Raw genomic sequence first — 18,026 nt, forward strand, 5'->3', positions numbered from 1 at the left:
CACCCGCTTCGTCGCAGTACCGCACGCATTCCCGGATGGCCTCCCGGCACTTGGAGATCTGCGAGCGAGCAAGGGGGCAGGCGCCGAGGCAGGCGAGTGGGCAGCGAAGGCGGGCAGGCAGGGAAGCGCGCACGTCACAACAGCAAGCCAAACACACGCCACACCACTACCACGCTACCACACCACCCACTACCTGGGGGCCCGCTCCCGGCAAGCTTGGCGGCAGCGGAGAAGCTGGGCAGGCGAACGCTCAGCCCAGCCAGCCCTGCAGGCGCAGCCCCACCAGCACCGCCGCCACCACCAGCACCCTCACCCCCACCCCACCCCCACCTGGTCCTTGGCACGCTTGATCTCCGCCACAGGCTTGACCTTCTCCCGCGACGCGCCCCGCCAGCCGTCGGCGGCGTACGCCTCCACCAGCGCCTGCTCGTGCCTGCGGGCAGGGAGGGAGGGAGGGCAGGGGTGGTGGGAGTGTGTTGGTGTGTGTGCTCTGGTGGTGTGTGTGGGGGAGAGGGGTGGTGTGGCGGGAGGAAAGGGTGGTGTGGCGAAAGGAGGGGGGTGGTGCGGCGGGAGGAAAGGGGTGGTGCGCTCGGGCGTGGCGGCGGCGCGTGCATGGTGAGGCGTGTGGAGGGCAGGTGCGTGAGAGGGGTGGCTGGTTGGCAGGGAGAACGAGCACCGGCGCTAGGCGCTAGGAGGCAGGCAGGCAGGCAGGCAGGCAGGTGGGCGGGCGGGCGCGGGCCGCGCGTGCCTGAGGCGCGACAGCTGGCTGCGCAGGCGGGCCAGCATGCGGTCGTAGTTGTTGCTGCGGGGGGGCAGGCGGGAGGGGGCCAGGCGTGTCTGTATTGTGTGTATGTGTGTGCTGGGTGGGTGCAGCCGGCCGGCCGCGCCCAGCCGCAGCCGCAGCTGCAGCCACAGCAGCACTGCCACACTGCCACACAGCCACACTGCCACACAGCCGCACTGCCACGCAGCCGCACAGCCCGATGCGTGCTGCGGGCGGCACCCACCGGCTCTCCAGGTTAGCCTCCCGCCGCCGCCGCCGCTTCTCCGCGTCCGCCTTGCGCTTTGCCTTGGCCTCGGCAACCGCCTTCTGAACCTCCTCCGGGCTGGGTGGCGGCGGGGGCTGCGGCGGGGCCTGCGGCGCCAGGGGCGGCTTGCCGCCTGCGTTGGGGGAGGGGGTGGGCGGGGAGGGCAGCAGGCACGGCGGGTGAGCGTGCGGGTGGAGGGACGAGACGCAGGAGGGAGGCAAGGGGGGCAGATTGCAGGCTGCGGGGCGGCGCCTGCGGCAAGCACTGGACCAACCAGCCAGCCTTTGATTTATGTTTCCCCCGTGTTTTGAATGGGGCTGAAATAGGAGTTTAGGTAGCCAGCGCGCACCTTTGTTGGGCTTGCGGGGGCGCTTGCGCCCCGGCGGCGTCGGCTCCGCCCGCCCACGCTTCCTGCCGCCGCCCCTGCCGCCGCCTCTGCCGCCCTCCCCGCCGCCGCCGCCCCTGCCTGCGCCGCCGCCGCGCTTGTCGCCGCCGCCGCCGCCGCTGCTGGCGCCGCCGCCGGCCCCAGACGCATGCTTGCCGGCGCCGGCCCCGCCGCCGCCGCCGGCGCTGCCTCCTTTGCTGCCGCCGCCGGCGCCGCCGCTCTGCTGCTGCTGCTGCTGCTTCTGCTGCTGCTGGCCGCCCTGGCTGCTGCCCTGCCGCGGCGGGTGAGTGGAGGAGGCTCCCGGCGCGCCAGAGCCGTCCTCCTCCTCCTCATCCCTGCCGCTGCCAGGCCCCCGCTCAGGCACAGGGATGTCTGCCGGCGGCTTCCCGCTGGCGCCCCTGCCCACACCCTTGCACTCCTCCTCCTCACCCTGCCTCTGCCCTTTGTTGCCGCCGCCGCTGCCGCCGGCAACGGCGGCGGCAGAGGCGGCCAGGGCGGGTGGCCGGCGGGCGGGCTGGGCTGGGCCTGCCGCCGCTGCGGCTGCTACCGGCGGCGCAGCTGCAGCAGCCGTGCCCGCTGCCACTGGCACAGCTGGGGCAGCCTCTGCTGATGGCGGCGGCAGTGGTGCGGCAGCTGCAGGGGCAGGGGCCGCCTCCTGCTGCAAGCGCTTGCCGCCGCCGCCGCCCTCCTCCTCTCCATCCTCCCGCGGCCGCTTGCGGCCGGCCTGCTCCTCCTGCGCTTGCTGCTGCGGTGGCGGTGGCGGCTGCTGCGACTGCTGCATGGCAGCGGCGGCCGCCGCCTCTGCTGGGACGGCAGGCGGCGGAGCGTTGGGGGCGGCGGCAGGTGCTGCTGCCGCTGAAGCTGCTGCCTGTGGCTGCTGCTGGGGCAGAAGCTGGGGCCTGCCTGCAAGGGTTGCTGGTGCAGCCGCCGCCTCGGCAGCGGCAGCTGGGGGCGCCTGGCGGCCATCCACATCCGTCGGCGGCGGCGGCGCCGCCGCGGAGCTGGCGCCAGCGGGCGCGGGCGGCACGCCGACTGCCCCCACCTGCCCCTGCCGCTGCTCCTGCTGCTGGTCCCGCTGCTGGTCCCGCTGCTGGTCCTGTTGGTCCCGCATGTGTGGGGCCACAGGCTGCAGCGGGACCACGGGCGCCTGCCCCGGCTGCGGCCCGCCGCCCCCTGCCAGGGCGGCCGCCACCGCCACCGCATCCCGCTCCCCACCCTGCTCCCCCTCGGACTCCCGCTCATCGCTGTACTGCCCATCGTACTCGTAGCCAGCCCCCTCGGAAGCCCCTCCCTCCTCCCCCTCGCTGCCCCGCAAGGGGGGCAGCGGCAGGGGCTGCGCCGCGGCGACCTGGAGGCATGGGTGGGGGGGTGGCAGCCGGGCGGGAGGGTCAGGCAGGGCTAAGCTCAGGCCAGTTCAGGCCCGCTTGGTGCCACCTTGCAGCCACACCTCTGCCGCCCCGATGACCACCACCGTTATGGCAAAGCAAGCCCAGCCTCCACACACACACAGGCACCCACACCCCCACACACAACACAACACAACACGACACAACACAACACAACACAACACACACACACCCCACCTCTGCCGCCCCGATCCCCAGCTCCTGCGCTTCGCTCGTCAGCCGCTGCTCCGCCTGCTCCAGCTCGCGCAGCTGGCGCTGCAGCTCCGCCAGCCGCTGCTCCTCCTCGTGCTTCTGCGACACAGGGAGGGGCAGGGGCGGTCGGGGGCGGGAGGGGAAGGCAAACGGCTGGGTGGCTGGCTGGGTGGCGGGCGGGCTGGTCGGCGAGAACATGGGGGGTTGCAGGGTGTGTGTGTGGCGCCACAGAGAGCAGCATTGAGGGTTGCCCGAGGCGGCGGCGGCAGACCCTTCCCAGACCGGAGCAGCCCATCCCCACCTGCTGCTTTATGGCCAGGCATCCTTTCTTCAGGCCAGGGTTCTGACACGTGCGGCACTTGCCACACTTCTTGCGCTGCCCCGGCGGCGTGCCGCCGCTCAGCCAGGCCGCCGCCGCCGCAGCCGCAGCGGCAGCGGCCTCTGGGCTGAGGCCGAAGCTCTCCAGGCCGCTCATCGCCGCGGCAGCCGCAGCAGCGGCTGCCGTTGCTGCCGCAGTGGGTGCGGAGTCGGGAGCGGCGGCATCGCCGCCGCCACCTGCTGGTGCTCGTGCTGCGGTGCCCTCTGGGAGCGGCATGGGCGGGAAGGAGAGCGGTGGCAGCTGCAGCTGGAAGCCGGCGGGAAGCTGCAGCTCCGGCAGCTGCAGGCCGGGCAGCAGCGGCAGGCTGCCCGGCAGTGCCTCGCCGGCAGCGGCCTCGCCGCCGCCGCCGCCCTCGCCCCCCTGCTGCTGCTGCTGCTGCTGCTGCTGCGCGGCGGCGATCGCCGCAGCATAGGCTGCGGCATAGGCTGCGGCGGAGGGCCCGCCGGAGCGATTGTGGCGGGCTTCACGGGCTGCTGCCGCCTTGGAAGGGAAGTAATCGTCGTCTCCGGAGTCCTCCTCTCCCGGCAGCCTCCTGCGGGCCGGCTTGTGGCGGCGCGGCCGCCGCCCCTCCCCGCTGCCGCCGCCCTCGCCCTCCTCTCCCAGCTGCTGCCCGGAGCCGGGCGTGCCGTCGCCGGGGCCGCCCTCCCCCTCCTCGCCGCCAGCCAGCGGGCTGCCCGGCGTGCCGAGGCCCGCGGCCGAGGCCCGCGGCAGCCGCAGCGGCGGCAGCGGCAGCGGCGGCAGCGGCGGCAGCGGCAGCAGCGGCAGCGGCAGCGGCGGCAGGCCGCCGCCGCCGGCCGCGGCCGCCGCCATCGTCGCCGCAAACATGGCCGCAATTTCCGCCGGTACGCCCGGGATGAGGGAGGCCCCTCCTCCTCCGCCGCCGCGCTTTCCTCCACTGACGCCGCTGCGCCCGGCAGACTTGGGGTTGGGCGCTGCCGCCGTGGCAAAGCCCAACGCTTCCGCCACCTTGACCATCGACTTGAAGCGCTTTCCTCCTGGGCTGTAGTAATACGCGTCGATGCCGCCTGCAGGGGCGTGCGGCGGCGGCGGTTGTGGTTGGGGTGGTGGGCGGCGTGGGGTGCAGGGGAGGCAGCAGGCTGCTGGTGGACGTGTGTGGTGCAGGGGGTGCACGCTCATGGGTGGCGAGAAGAGGGAGGCGCGGGCAGCAGCACCGGCAGAGGGGCAGGCATTTGAAGTGTGGATCAAACAACTGTTGTGAAAGGGAGCCCCGCCGTCACACCCAGCATGCAGGCTCCACCCTCCAGCCCACCTGCAGAGGCGCCGTTCTGGCGGATGGCGGCCTTGACTGACCATCCAAAGGGCAGCGCGTGCCCCATGTCGCTGCAGCAGCAGGCGGCAGGGGGGGCACGGGCGCCAGCTGGAGCAGAGGGTGGGGCGGCGCACCAGCGAGGGCACAGGCAGGCGCCCCGCCAGCCTTGCACCGCTCCACAGTACCCCTGCTGACTGTACTGCACATGGTACTGCTGGCAGTACCGCACCTGATGTACTTCACCAGGCGGTCCATCAGCGCCTGCTCCACCTCCTCTACAGTCTTGCCTCGCAGCGACTGCAGGTGGAAAGGATGAGGCATGGCAGGTGACAGGTCGCATGTTGGAAGGTCAATAGGGCAGGCCAAGTGCGCGCCGCAGCATAGAAACCATCGCGTCCCGATACCGAGGCAGGCAGACAGGCAGGCAGGCAGGCAGGTAGCCCCCGGCTGCCACCTACCCCGGTGGTTGGCTTGACTTGCTTCGAGCCGCTGCCAGGCGCCGCGGGCACCGCGCCGCTGCCGGGCGTGGCGCCAAGGCCCTCGCTCCCAATGCCAGGCGCGTCTCCGGAGGCCACAGAGGCCGGCCGGGCAGCTGCGGCGGCCGCCGGCGGCGTCACGCCAAACGCCGCCACCACGGCCGCGGGCGGGCCGCCGGTGTGCACAAACCCCGGGCGCTCGCTAAGCTTGGGCTGGCTGGGGGCTGCCGGCGGCGCTGCGGACGGCTGCTCGCCCGCCTGCTCGCCCTGCTGCGGCGCCGCAGCAGCCGAGGGCGCCTGAGACTGCTCTTTCTTCCTCGGCCGCTTCCTTTCCATCTCGTAATCCTCATCCGACTCATCCTGCCCCTCCTCCTCCTCCTCCTCCTCCTCCTCTTCTTGTTCTTCCAATTCAGAGCCTGAGCGCTCATCCTCCGATGCCTGGCCCGACCCCGAGCCCTGCCCCTCCGCCGCCGCAGCCTGCGCGCCGCCGCCGGCCTCCTCCGCGCCGCCGCCGGCAGGCTGGCTGGCGGCCGTGGGGGGCGCGCGGTGCTTGGGGGGCGGGCGCGGGCGAGGCCGGGGCTTGCCCAGGATGGAAAGGAGCATGTTGGCATTGGCGTCGGTCAGGCCTGAAAGGAGGGCACAGGCAAGGTGGTTCAGTGTGCGTTGGGAGCAGAGCAGGGTGGAGCAGAGGCGGCCGGGCAGCCGCCAGGTGGCCGCGCCACACGAGCAGGGCATGCCAGGGGCAGGGCGTAGGGCAGGGCAGGCTTGCAGGGCATTCATGGGACATCTGGGGTTCAGCTGGCAAGTGCAGGCAGGGCACAGGCAGGACAGAGGCTGTGCAACGCAGGCACGGCAGGCAGCGGCGGCGGCAGCACACCCGTGGGGCTGCAGGGCTCTTTCACTTCCTCCTCTTCTCCATCGCCCGCCTTGCCCTGCCCCTCGCCCTCGCCATGCGCGCCGTCCGCCTCACCGCCGCCGGTCTCTTTGCCTCCCTCCTTGCCTCCCTTCTTCCCCCTGCCGCCGCCCCTGCCGCCGCGCCCGCCGCGCCCGCCGCGCCCGCGCCCGCGTCCGCGGCCCCTGCCCCTGCCCCTGCCGCCGCCGCCGTCGCCGCCGCCGCCCTCCTCCTCCTCGCCGCTGCCGCCGCCGTCGCCCGCCGTGGCAGAGGGCGGGCGGGGCACTTTAGAGCCGGCCTTGACAGAGGCATGCACAAAGTCCTCGTCACTCGTGTCTTCCTCCTCTTCGGCATCTGCCGCCGCCGCATCGGCCGCCGCCTTGGCCGCCGCCGCCGCCGACATGAGCGCGGCGGTGCAGGCCGCGCACAGCGGCGCGCGGCGCTTCTCGGGCCGCAGCGAGACGTGCACGCCGTCGCCTGCCGCCGCCGTTGCTGCTGCTGCGGGCGCTGAGGCTGTTGCCGAAGCTGGTGCGGCGGGTGGAGCAGCAGCCTTGCCATCGCCCACGCTGCCGCCGTCGGCACCACCACCACCACCACCACCACCATCACCGGCGGCGGGCTTTGCTCCAGGCGGGTCCAAGCCGAGGTCTAGAGCCACGGCGTCCTGCTGCAGGCCGCAGGCGCCGCCCTCGCAGGCCTTGCAGGGCACCGGCGGCAGCAGCAGGCCCTCCTCCACCGCCGCCGCCACCGCCGCCTCGGCCTCCTCCAGCTCCCGCTGCCGCCGCTCGACAAGCTCCCGCTCAGCCGCTGCCAGGTAGGCCTCGGCGGCGTGGTTGTTGTAGTGGCTGCGGGGGTGGGGGCAGGGACGGGGCGGGGTGGGGGTGGGTCAATGCAGCAAGCACGGCGGGATGCGGTACTGCCCTTGCCGCTTGTCATCAAGGACACATCACCCATCCAGCTGGGAGGAAAGCATCGAGTGCGTTCCTTGATGTCGAGGGGCCACCCACACGCATGCATGGGATTCACAGGCTCGTAATAGAGTGTGTGCGCCAGCACATCCTATCCTAGGCTCGCAGCGCCCTCCCAGCCGCCCACCTGAGCCACTGCGGGTGCTGGGTGGCCATCATGTGCATGGCCATAAGGACCGCTGGGTCGCGCACGTTGCGGCTCATCAGGCACAGCCAGCCGTCGTAGCTGCAGGCAGGGAGAGCCAGGGAGCGGGCAGTGAGAACAGAGAGCGGGCAGTGAGAACAGAGAGCGGGCAGTGAGAACAGAGAGCGGGCGTGTGTGTTGAGCTTGGCGGTGAGGTGTGAAGGCAGGTGGGCAGGCGGCGGCAGCGCGCTGCACACAGGCGGGCCCCCCGGCCCATTCGGCCTCACGTGTCGTCGCCGCCGTCTGCCGCGGGCATGGCCAGCAGCAGCTCTGCCACGTCGCCCATCACCCAGGGACCACCCGGGTCTGCAGGGGATGGGGCGGGGGAGCAGGGCGGGCAGGGCGTGGCAACGACGGACGCGGCGCTGTGGCCCTAGGCACGCACACAAAGCTACCCACACATACACAGCTACACACACGCGCACACACAGCATCCCCACCATGCCCTGCCTCCCCCTCTCCCTCACACACAGGCCACCTCCCCCTCTCGCCCGCACCCCACATCCGGCCGTCCTGCCCGCACCACCACCAGCACCAGCACACCACCACCACCACCACAACAACAACAACAACCACAACCACACCACACACAGCACAGCACAATACAGCACAGCACAGCACAGCACAGCACAGCACAGCACAGCACAGCACAGCACAGCACAGCACCACCACCACCTCCCCCCCTCACCTGCATCCAGCACCGGGTCGTCCTGCCACTTCTCCGAGGGGGTCCAAGTGTTCCAGCCGCGTGGCCGCTTGATCTTGGGCGCGGGCGGCGCCTTGGGCTCTCGCGCAGGCTTGTCGCCTGCAGCGGCACAGAGGGCAGCCGGCAGGAAGCTGGGTTGGAGCCGGCGGCGCCGAGGGGCGGCGTGGTGGGGCGGCGGGAGCAGGGAGGGCGCGGGGAGCAGCGGCAAGGGGAGGCAAGGGGAGGCTGGCAAGGGAGGCCGGGCAGCTGGGTGCGGCACGTGCACACCCAGGGCCCGCGGGTGCCGCGTGCTCTGCTGCGGCTTGCTGGGCAGAGTCTGCCCCGGGGCCCTCCCTCCCAGAGCCCACCAGGGCCGCCCGGAACCCTAAACAAATCGGTGCCTGTCGCCCCACCTGCGGCCGAGGGGTCTTTGGGCGGCCGCGGCTGCTTGGGCGGGCGCGGGCGGTCGGGGTCGAGCGGCCGCCGCGCGGCGCGGGGCTTGGGCGCCGCCCCTGGGTCCAGCCCCATCCCGCGAGCCACCTGCGGAGAGGGGAGGCGCGGCCGGCGGCGCAGGGAGGGGCACGTGACAAGCGCGTGGAGGGAGTGCGAGAGGGGCATCGGCAGGGGCAGGCAGCGAGGAGGCAGGAGCGCGCAACGCCCTCGGCGGCGCGCCGGCCTCGCCGCGCCCGGCGCCTCCCCAATCGCCGCCCCGCGCCCCGCGTGCCCCGTGCCGCTCCTGGGCACCGGCCATTCAGCCACCCAGCCGCGCCTGCCCCGCTCGCTCACCGCCACTTTGGAGCGGAAGGTCTCTCCGTGTGGGGCTGTGAACCATGTATCCATAGAGCCAGCCCTGGACCCAAAGTCACGAATGTTAGCCCGGCACTTCCACGCCCCATCCAGCCGCCCCCCCAGACTCTCGATGTACTCCCGCAGCTTGGACAGCTGCTCATGCTCGATGGATTGCTGCAGGGGAGGGGGCAGGGCGAGGGGGGCGGGCGGCGGGGGCGCTGGGGTGGGTGTTCGCCGACGCGGCGGCGTCGGCCGCAGCGCGGCGGCACCGGCCCGGTCGGCTGCGCGTTGTTGCGCGCCCCAGGGCGCGCGGGCGGCGCCCCAGGGCGGTGGGCTGCAAGCGGGGCAGGTGGGTGGCCATGATGCAGCAGAAAGGGGCGGCGGCGCGCACCACAGTCGCCATCTCGCCCTCCTGCAGCCTCCCCCTGCCTCTCCCCAACGGCTGAGCTCTCCCTCCCGGCTCCCGCTGACTGCACTACGCCCACGACTGCATAGGAGGAGGTGCGTGGGGGTGTCAGGGCGGCGGTGCGCGACGGCGCAGGCGGCTGTTTGGGGCCAGGGGCAGCCTGCGCGCGACCACGCGGCGGCCTGACTGCGCCCGAAGCCCTTGCGGGCCAGACAGAATCACGCAGGGGCGCGGAATAGGTGGAGACAGCAGGAGCTGCAGTCGCGGCGGCGGCACCCTGCCGCCGGCAGCGATGCAGCGGCTTGGGGCTCCTACGCACCTGCGGCAGCCTCTTGGCAGCCCCGGCTGCTGACCCCCCGTGCCACTGCGCCTGCAGCGGGCCTCACAGGGTGAAAATGGCGAAGAGGACGGTCGGCAACCTCACTCGAGACGCAGCTAACTGGTGCAAACGACAGATGCTGGATCCCTTAGAACAAGCGCCAATGTTCCCGCTCCGTTCGGCGGGCGGGCGCCCATCCCAACTCCCTTCCTCTCAGCCAGGAGCAGCACCACTCGTCCTCCGCCCTCCCTCGTGAGTTGCAGGGGGCCTGTCAATGTAGGAGCAGTTCAGATGGCCCAATCGAAGCAGGATGGCCCATCGCACAAGGCTCAGGGGCCCGCCGCCTCTGCCGCAGAGGCGGGAGCCGGAACCGCTGCCGCGCTCCGCCGCCGCAGAGACACGGCACAGCAAGCTCATTGCCGCAGCTACAGCAGCCACAGGAAGCCGCACGCCGCGCCGATGCAGAGGCCCAGGATGAGCGCCAGCACCATCAGGTTGCCGGCCTGCTCCCTCTGGCTGGCCGCCACTCCCGCGGGCCCCTCGATCATGGCACAGGCTGTGAGGTAGCCGTTGGTGGCGCCCAGCAGGCATGTGAGTGCGCCGATGATGAGCGGCGCCAGCGCTGTGGAGCTGTGCGTCACGGCCGCCAGGTGGAAAGCGGGGATGAAGAGGACCCGCGCCAGCACGGCGCCCAGGATGGCGCCCTTGCGCCTGCAGCGGGCAGGCAGGCGGCATCGGCGCGCGGCATCGGGCGGCGGTTGAGAGGGCGCGCATGGAGCGCAGCGGGCAGGCAAGCGGGAATGGGTGCGGCAGGCGGGGAGGATGTTTCCGCGGCCGCGGGCGCAGCCTGACGCAGCGGCCGCCAGCGCCGATGGCCCTGCCAGGCCCGGCCGAACAGCAGACCTCCCCCAGCCCCAGGCCCAGCACCCCCCGCACCGCACCGCAGCCGCAGCGAGTCCGCTCCCGTCGCTGCCTTGCCCGCCATGTCAGCAATGTTGAAGGCTGTGATGAGCCACACAGGGTACCAGCTGCCCAGCTCAGCAGAGTGCACATCCTCTGCCAGCACACCCGGAAAGATGGACAGCGTCACGCTGTGGCAGCGCGCAGGGGCGCAGGGGCGGCGAGCACGTGAGCGGGGGTCGCTTGCACGCGGCCGGCGAGCAGGCAGGCGTGGCGTGGCGGCTGCGCGGCATGACTAAGCTAGTCGGAGCTGGAGCTGGGGGTAGCAAGGGCAGCGCCGCCAGCCATGTTGGAACACAGGGATAGATAGTCACAAACACACACACACACACACAGCGCACTACGCACTCACACACACCCACTCACACATAGATGAGCATGGTGGACGCCGCCAGCTGCCACACCAGCGGCAGTACAGCCCAGCTGGAGGGCGTACCGCCCGCGCCCCCGCCGCCCGCAGGGGCCGCCAGCTGGCGCGCTGCGTGCAGCGGCCCGCCGCCGCCGGCCAGGCTGCCGCTGCTGCTGGAGGCGCCGTGCCGGCCCTGCAGCAGTGCCCGGCCTGGGGACTGCTGCTCCTCTGGCCGCAGCGCCTCGCCCTCCCCACCTGCCCCCCCTTGCAAGTAGGGCGGCATGCCATCCTCATACGAAAGCTCCAGATCCAGGCTGGGGCGGCGTCGCACGGGCCTGCCCGCCGCCAGCGCCACCGCCGCTGGGTCCCCCTCGGCGGCAGCCAGCTTCCAGGCGGCGGCCTCCGCGCCGGTACCGCTGCCGCCACCAGCGGCGCCGCCGCTCAGGATGACCGCCTCCTCCTGCAGCGCTTCCTCCAGGGCCGCGTGCCGGTACTGCCGCAGCGAGGGCAGGCGGGGCAGCACGTAGGCATAGACTGCGGTACACGCGGCGCACACCATGGCGGCAATACAGAAGTACAGGTTGGCGCTGCGCTGCAGCCCCTGCTCCGTGTCGGGGAGCGTGGCTTTGGTGGCCACACGCAGCAGGGACACCACCACCCCTGCAGAAAGCGGCGGGAGCAGGGAGGGAGTGGGTGGGCGGCGCAAGCGTTTAAGGTGGCAGCAGTTAAGAGGAGGTGGGCGGCTGCCCGGCTGGGCAGCACACCGGCGCGATAGGCTGGCAGCTGGTTCAAAGTACTGCAGCCGCCAGGCAGCATGGCGCGGCCCACCTGAGGCGGCTGTGCCCGCCACTAGGGCTTGCGTGTAGCGCGGCGGCAGCAGTGCCACCTGCCCAAACAGCGCGCCCTGGGCCAGCCCGTCGCACACCCCACACAGCGCCACCAGCAGCAGGGTGGCTGTCAGCGTGGCGGTGGATCCAGGGGCCAGGTCGATCTGAGCTCGGCAGGCGGAGGGGAGGCACGCAAGGGACCGCGCACAGCAGCACGCTCAGCGCACTGACGCCCGCAAGGAAGGCAGCGCCAAATGGCGGTGAGTCAGCGAACGCGTGCGAGCGCTGGTACAGGCAGTATACTGTGCGGTCCTGCTCACCAGCGGGACCGCAGATACCGCCAGCGTGAATCCCAGCAGGCCTCCCATGATGCGCAGCCGCGGCCGCATGTGTGCATGGTAGTGCACCATGGCGGCTATCACGACCAAGTTGGCGGGAAGGTAGCTGACGGTCAGCAGGCGGTCGGTGTGCTTGCCCTGCGGTAGCGGCAACGCACATGGAGGTTGGTCCATGGGGCAGGCGGCGTGCCCGATGGCATTGCCTCGCCGGATGAAGTGCTGGGAAGCGCGCAGGGAGAGGAGAGGGATGCTAGGGATGGAGCTCACCGGGTACCGCGCCTCCCAGTAGTCGGCGGCTGTGATGACGGCATTCCAGGGGAACAGCGTGCCCGCCCCCAGCAGCACGAAGCACCAGTAGGCCGGGTCCGCGGCAGTGCTTCGTGCTGCCATTCGGGCCCGGCGCCCCACGGCGTCGGGCGGCTGCGTCGGGCGAGCGGCGTCGGGCGAGCGGCCGGCTAGTGCTGGGAGGGGGCAGGCCTCAAGCGCGCTGGGTGGCTGGAGCGATCTCAATCGAAACGCATGATGTCTGCCAGTAGGAGCAGGGCACCAGGGCAATCGAATAGAAATGTATGGCTGTGTCTCGAGCAGGAGGCCGCTTGCAGGGTCCTCAGAGGCGTGTGCAGTATTTCGGACGCTCCACAAAGCGTTTTCTTCGAGCGCTTGGGCCCACTACTGGTTGTACACTTGTACCTTGTGCCTGCGGTGCACACCAGGCGAGACCAGGCTGCTGACCCGCATATGACGATTGCCCAGGGGTCACTCCAAGCATCTGGCAGCGACTGGCCCAGTGGTGCAGACGGAAGCAGCCGTCGGCGAGGTGCGCCAGCCTTGCGACCAGGTGCGCTTTCAGCTGCAGTTCGAGCTTCAGCGGTCTGCAGTTCTTGATCCGGGCCCGGTGCTGGCCTCGATGGTGCCGCGCTCGGGCATTATCACTGAGCGCCACCGGCGCTGATGGTGTCTTGGCTCGCCTGCACTCGTGCATTTAGCATCGCATGCTGCTGGATGTGCGCCGCCGGGACGGCCGCCGTCCAGGCGCCCGCCCTCCCGCCAACCTGCCCACCATATGCGCCTGCAGAGTTCGCTAGGAGCCGCCTCACTCCGCCTGCCATGGCCAAGCTGTGGATTGGCAACCTGGTGAGCTCGCAGAGTGACTGCCAGCATGCAGCTGACAGGGCGGCTCAGCGCTGCACAGCCGTGTGGCCTGCCGACGGCGCCGTCTCAGCCGCCGTATGCCCACCGCGCGCCTCTGTGTGCTGCCGCAGCCTCCGGGCATCCCTGACCGCGATGTGGAGGACGTGTTTGCCAAGTTCGGGCGCCTGAGGTCCTGCTGGGTGGCGCGCAAGCCGCCGGGGTTTGGCTTTGGTGAGCCCCCGCCGCAGGCTGCCGTTGTTGGGTCCGCTGCAGAGTTGCGGGGTGCTGCATCTCGAGGCTCCGGTTGGCAGAGGAGCAGGGGCCAGAGCCAGGCCGGCCGCTGACGCCTGCCCCCCCTCCCGCCGCGCGCCGCCGGCGTCAGACCCAGCGCCGCCGCCGCCGCCGCCGCCACCATGACACGGCGGCACCCCTCGCCCTCCGCCTCGCCTCGCCACCAAGCGCCTCCCTCGCCTCCACCACACCACCGCCGCATCTCCACCCACCGTCTCGCCCCCCCCAGCTCCCCGCCGCCGCATCTCGCCTCACCTCAGCGTCCTCCTCGCCGCCACCTCACCTCGCCTCGCCACCGCCCGCCAATCCTCTTGCCCGCCTCCTCCACCTCGCCGCCGCCCCGCCACTCGCCTCCCGCCCTCGCCCCACCATCGCCCGCGCCGTCCCCTGCCCGCGCCGCCGGCTCACACCGCCCCCACCTTTGGTGCGAGGAGGCAAGGGCCAGCCATGCAGCCCTGGGTCCCTCTGCCGGGGCGCTCAGCCTCCCGGCAAGCAGCACACCTTCCAAGCCTTCCCACCAACCCTCCCTTGCCCTGCGCCCCAGCCTGCCCCGAAAGCCGCTCAAGGCCACGTCAGCTCTCTACCAGCCCCTCCTTACCATGCTGCCCTGCCCTGCTCTGCCCCTGCCGCGCAGTGGAATATGAGGACAGGCGGGATGCGGAGGATGCGGTGCGCGGCACCGACGGCAAGAACGGGTGGCGGGTGGAGTTTGCGCGCGCCGCCGGGCCCAAGGGCGGCGGCGGCGGCGGCGGCGGCGGCGGCGGCTTCCAGGTGCGCTCCCCTCCCTGCTCGCCAGCTCCGCCAGCCCCGCAGTTGTGCCAGCCAGCGCGGGGCCTGCTGCTGCGGTAGATTTACTGCTGCTGCTCACGTCAGGTGGCAGGTGGGGGGGAGCGGTGAAAGCGGTCCCCCTTGCCTGAATTGCCTGGAGTGCTGCCTCTCTCTGCATACCAGCTTCTCATGTGTTTGTCGCATCACGCATGGCTGGCTGTGCTGCAGGAGCGGTTTGGCGGCGGCGGCGGCCGCGGCCGCTCCCCCTCCCCGCGCCGCCGCTCGGCCAGCCCTCCCCGCCGCCGGCGCAGCCCCAGCTACGAGCGCCCCAAGCGCAGCCCCAGCCCGCCCCCGCGCCGCCGCGCCAGCCGCAGCCGCAGCAGGGATCGGCGGCCGCGGCGCAGCCCCAGCCCGCCCCCGCGCCGCCGCAGCCCGCCTCCCCGCCGCAGCGTGTCGCCTCCCCCGCGCCGCAGGCGCAGCCCCTCGCCTCCTCCCCGCCGCCAGCGCAGCGTGTCGCCTCCTCCCCGCCGCAGGCGCAGCCCCTCGCCTCCTCCCCGCCGCCAGCGCAGCGTGTCGCCTCCTCCCCGCCGCAGCGTGTCGCCGCCGCCGCGCCGCAGCGTCAGCGACAGCCCGCCGCCCCGTGGGCGCAGCCCCCCTCGGGAGCGCAGCCTGACGCGCTCCCGCAGCCCTGTGGGGCGCGGCAGGAGCCCTATGGACGACTGAGCTCCGGCTGGGGCGCCAGAGGGCGGCAGCACCAGCCGTGGTGCGCCGTCGCGGGCAGTGCGCCTGCCTGCCTGCCTGCAACCGTCTGCCTGTAGAGACCTGCATTCGCCACACCTGTTCCAAGAGCAGCGCGTCCCATGCCTTATGTGTAACCCAAAGCATAGCACCAATAGGTAGCAGCATGGGCTGGTCAGGAGCAGGGGAGCCCTGGCAGTGTGGGTGTGGGCCCCTTGCGCGCTCCGCAGCAGGCGCAGCAGAGCTGCCCCCGCTCGTCATCCCCGCCACAACACTGCCTGCCAGCCGCATCCCATCGATCCCAACTCCTTCAATTTACGCCAGTCGTCTAACGACGAGGTCGCAGGCATGAAGTACGTCACCTTGGGCAGCAGCAAGGACCTGCGGGTCTCAGTCGTGTGCCTGGTGCGTGGCCCAAACGCGATGGCTGCGGCCGTCCACCCCACGCCGCTGCCCTAGCAGCACCCACCCCCGCCTGCCGCCGCTCCCGCCAGTGCGCCACCCCGCCGCCTTGCACGCCCCTTTGCCGAGGCCGCCAGCCGCGCCGGCCTCCCTGGCTGCAAGCTTCTGCTTACCAGGGCATTCCCATCGTCCAGCACACACCATGGGGCACGTGCACCTAGTGCCGCCGCCGCCGCCGCCGCCCCGCTGTTGCCGCTGTGCCACCTCGCTCTCGGTGCCCGATTGTTACCACACATGCGTACCTTCCCTGCAGGGCACGATGACGTTTGGGGAGCAGAACAGCGAGGAGGAGGCGTGGGAGCAGCTGGACTATGCCGTCGGGCAGGGGGTCAACTTTATTGACACCGGTGGGTGCTGCGGGAGGAGGGAGGGGTGTAGTGCTAGCAGCCCCCTGGTGTAGCTGCCCGTTGCCTCTCCCTCAGCCACAACCGCACTCGCTGCACCCAGCTGCTCACCACCTGCCTCCCTGCCCTATTCTTTCTTTTACTTTCCTTTAAAAAACCACTCCTGTGGTAGTAACCTGCTGCTGCCCGCCTTCCACCCCCCGCAGCGGAGCTGTACCCGGTGCCGCCGTCCCCCGAGACGTGCGGCCGCACCGAGGAGATCGTCGGGCGGTGGATGGCGGCGCGGGGCTGCCGCGACAAGGTTTTGCTGGCCACCAAGGTCATGGGCGGCTCCAAGGTGCGGCGGCGCGGGGCGGGTGTGGGTGTGGGTAGGGAGAGGGCTGTCGAGTTGCTGGCGGGCGGGCGGGGTGGCGCGAGGCGTTTGCACGGCTGTGTTTGGTGGGGGCAGGGCGGCGCTGGCCACTAGAGTCATGGGAGCTCCAAGGCTGGGTGCGGGTTGTGGTGCTGCCTGTGGGGCGCTGTAAGTGATGTGGTGTGCACCCCCACCCTGGCCTCCCGCGAGCGCCACCCTCCTCTATGCCTGCCCACGCTCGCCAGCCCCCGCCTCCACAGCAGCGTGCTCCCCCTAGTGCCGCGCCCCCTCCCCTCGCCCGCCCGCCGCAGGACGGCCGCACCTTTGTGCCCGCCAACCGCACTTCGCCGGCCGCGGATGTGGCCGACGCCCCCGCGCCGCGCCTGGAGCCCGCCCAGATTGTTGCCGCTGTGGAGGGGTCGCTGCGCCGCCTGCAGACGCACTATGTGGACCTCCTGCAGCTGCACTGGTGGGTGGCTGGGCTGGGCTGGGCTGGGCGTGGGTTTTCGAAGCGGCCACCGGAACGGGCTGCCGCTATGGGGGCAGCAGCTTCCCTGTCCCTGCTCTTGCGCGGTCCTGCCCCGCTCCCCGTGCCCCGTTCCCCAACCCGTGATGCCCTGCCCTGCTCTGCCCATGCTCCTGCCCCTACCCTGGCCTGTGCCGCCCGCAGGCCCGACCGCTACGTCCCGCTGTGGGGCAAGAACCAGTACCACGCATCCCAGCGGTACGACCCGGTACCGTTCGAGGAGCAGGTGGCGGCCGTGGGGAAGCTGATCCAGGAGGGCAAGGTGGGGTGGCGCTGCAGCGCCGGCGCTGGGGCTGGGCTGGCAAGGGCAGGCGGGGCAGGGTGGGCGGGGGTGCCTCGTGCCTGCATGGCCTGTATCGGGCCACACCACACACTTCAACCCCTCAGCACCACAACACAAAAACACAGCCAGCGCACCGCCGTCGCCAGCAGCCCACCCCCTCGCACCCGCTCCGCCACCAACCCCCCACAACCCCCACACACAGGTGCGCCACTGGGGCCTCTCCAACGAGACCGCCTACGGCGTGTGCCGCATGTGCGAGGCGGCGACGCGGCTGGGGGTGCCGCCCCCCATCTCCATACAGAACGACTTCAGGTGGGCAAGGCAGTGTGCATGTACGCACGTGCCGGGTGTGTATCAAGCACCTACGGCGCCACGTTTATGTACCTGCCAGCGTGCTCATCTGTGGGTGTCTGTCTGTCGGTAGCCGCGGTGGCGGCATGTGCATGCAGGGCAGCCCCTTCCGGTACCGGCGCTGTGCAGGTGCCGGATGCTCACGGCCCGGGCGTCCTCATGCTGCTGCCGCCGCCGCCCGCCCCTCTCCCTCGCCCCGCGCAGCCTGCTGGACCGCCGTTTCGAGTCGCAGCTGGCGGAGGCGTGCGCTCCCCACCACCACAACATCGGCCTGCTGCCATACGGCCCCCTGGCGGGGGGGACCCTCACAGACAAGTACTTTGCGGGCGGCAGCGGGCCGGGGCCCAACTCACGGCACGTCAAGGCGAGTCCCACCCACCGCTGGCGCCGCTGCCGAGCACCCCAGCGCCGCTCCTCGTGTCCTCGCTGCCTCTCTGCGCAGCTTGCGCTGAACCGTTCACACACACACACACACACACACACTCTATTTTCCTGCCCCCGCTGCAGTTCCCGGGCTTCCAGCCGCGCTACCACTCCGCCGCCTCCATGGCCGCGGCCGCAGAGTATGCGGCGGTGGCGAAGGGCGCGGGGCTGACTCTGGCGCAGCTGGCGCTGGCGTGGTGTGCGTCGCGCTGGTGAGGGCGGGGCCGCGGGTGGCGGCTGCGCTGTGCTGGGCCCATTCCATCCATCCGGCATCCGTCCGAGATGGGTCCAGGGTATCCAGGGTATCCAGGGTATTCTTCTTTTTCACTCTACCCCATCAAGATGTCTAGTTCGAGTATATGCTGTCTACAGCACGAGGGGAAAAACTGCCCCGCCTGGGGTGCCCGTGCCAGCAGTGCCTGCGCGTCGTCTGGCCCACCCGCCCCCCGCAGCCAACACCCTCGCCGGGTGACACATGTTACCCTGCAACAGCGCCGCGCCCCT

The 18,026-nt window shown here is 71.8% G+C and overlaps 4 protein-coding genes across 4 annotated transcripts in view; 2 read left to right on the forward strand and 2 right to left on the reverse strand.

The window, feature by feature from the left end:
• Positions 1–9,057, reverse strand: part of CHLNCDRAFT_139929 (hypothetical protein) — a gene marked incomplete at both ends in the record, with an annotated part of 12,170 nt that extends 3,113 nt beyond the window's left edge. The window contains 17 exons of the mRNA XM_005843773.1: positions 26–58; positions 331–433; positions 761–802; positions 1,008–1,161; positions 1,378–2,761; positions 2,997–3,110; positions 3,313–4,415; positions 4,661–4,731; positions 4,890–4,957; positions 5,119–5,762; positions 6,014–6,873; positions 7,124–7,222; positions 7,408–7,486; positions 7,869–7,985; positions 8,279–8,405; positions 8,652–8,828; positions 9,046–9,057. Of these exons, the coding sequence (XP_005843835.1) occupies positions 26–58; positions 331–433; positions 761–802; positions 1,008–1,161; positions 1,378–2,761; positions 2,997–3,110; positions 3,313–4,415; positions 4,661–4,731; positions 4,890–4,957; positions 5,119–5,762; positions 6,014–6,873; positions 7,124–7,222; positions 7,408–7,486; positions 7,869–7,985; positions 8,279–8,405; positions 8,652–8,828; positions 9,046–9,057 (5,187 nt within the window). The remainder of the gene's footprint in view (positions 1–25; positions 59–330; positions 434–760; positions 803–1,007; positions 1,162–1,377; positions 2,762–2,996; positions 3,111–3,312; positions 4,416–4,660; positions 4,732–4,889; positions 4,958–5,118; positions 5,763–6,013; positions 6,874–7,123; positions 7,223–7,407; positions 7,487–7,868; positions 7,986–8,278; positions 8,406–8,651; positions 8,829–9,045) is intronic.
• Positions 9,058–9,624: 567 nt separating this feature from the next.
• Positions 9,625–12,243, reverse strand: CHLNCDRAFT_37317 (hypothetical protein; the record flags this gene model as incomplete). The annotated part of the gene is made up of 7 exons (XM_005843774.1): positions 9,625–10,090; positions 10,321–10,470; positions 10,706–10,734; positions 11,140–11,348; positions 11,517–11,679; positions 11,836–11,991; positions 12,121–12,243. 7 exons carry the CDS (start codon positions 12,241–12,243, stop codon positions 9,805–9,807), a joined length of 1,116 nt encoding a protein of 371 aa, XP_005843836.1. The 3' UTR covers positions 9,625–9,804.
• Positions 12,244–12,960: 717 nt separating this feature from the next.
• On the forward strand, positions 12,961–14,766 carry CHLNCDRAFT_139931 (hypothetical protein; the record flags this gene model as incomplete). Its single annotated transcript, XM_005843728.1, has 5 exons — positions 12,961–12,987; positions 13,116–13,215; positions 13,910–14,046; positions 14,355–14,495; positions 14,608–14,766. 5 exons carry the CDS (start codon positions 12,961–12,963, stop codon positions 14,764–14,766), a joined length of 564 nt encoding a protein of 187 aa, XP_005843790.1.
• Positions 14,767–15,385: 619 nt separating this feature from the next.
• Positions 15,386–18,026, forward strand: part of CHLNCDRAFT_27720 (hypothetical protein) — a gene marked incomplete at both ends in the record, with an annotated part of 2,878 nt that continues 237 nt past the window's right edge. Inside the window, 7 exons of the mRNA XM_005843729.1 lie at positions 15,386–15,590; positions 15,794–15,951; positions 16,329–16,408; positions 16,610–16,727; positions 16,951–17,060; positions 17,304–17,457; positions 17,607–17,734. Of these exons, the coding sequence (XP_005843791.1) occupies positions 15,386–15,590; positions 15,794–15,951; positions 16,329–16,408; positions 16,610–16,727; positions 16,951–17,060; positions 17,304–17,457; positions 17,607–17,734 (953 nt within the window). The remainder of the gene's footprint in view (positions 15,591–15,793; positions 15,952–16,328; positions 16,409–16,609; positions 16,728–16,950; positions 17,061–17,303; positions 17,458–17,606; positions 17,735–18,026) is intronic.

Source organism: Chlorella variabilis (assembly GCF_000147415.1).
Source record: "Chlorella variabilis unplaced genomic scaffold CHLNCscaffold_27, whole genome shotgun sequence".
Classification (NCBI taxonomy): Eukaryota; Viridiplantae; Chlorophyta; class Trebouxiophyceae; order Chlorellales; family Chlorellaceae; genus Chlorella; species Chlorella variabilis.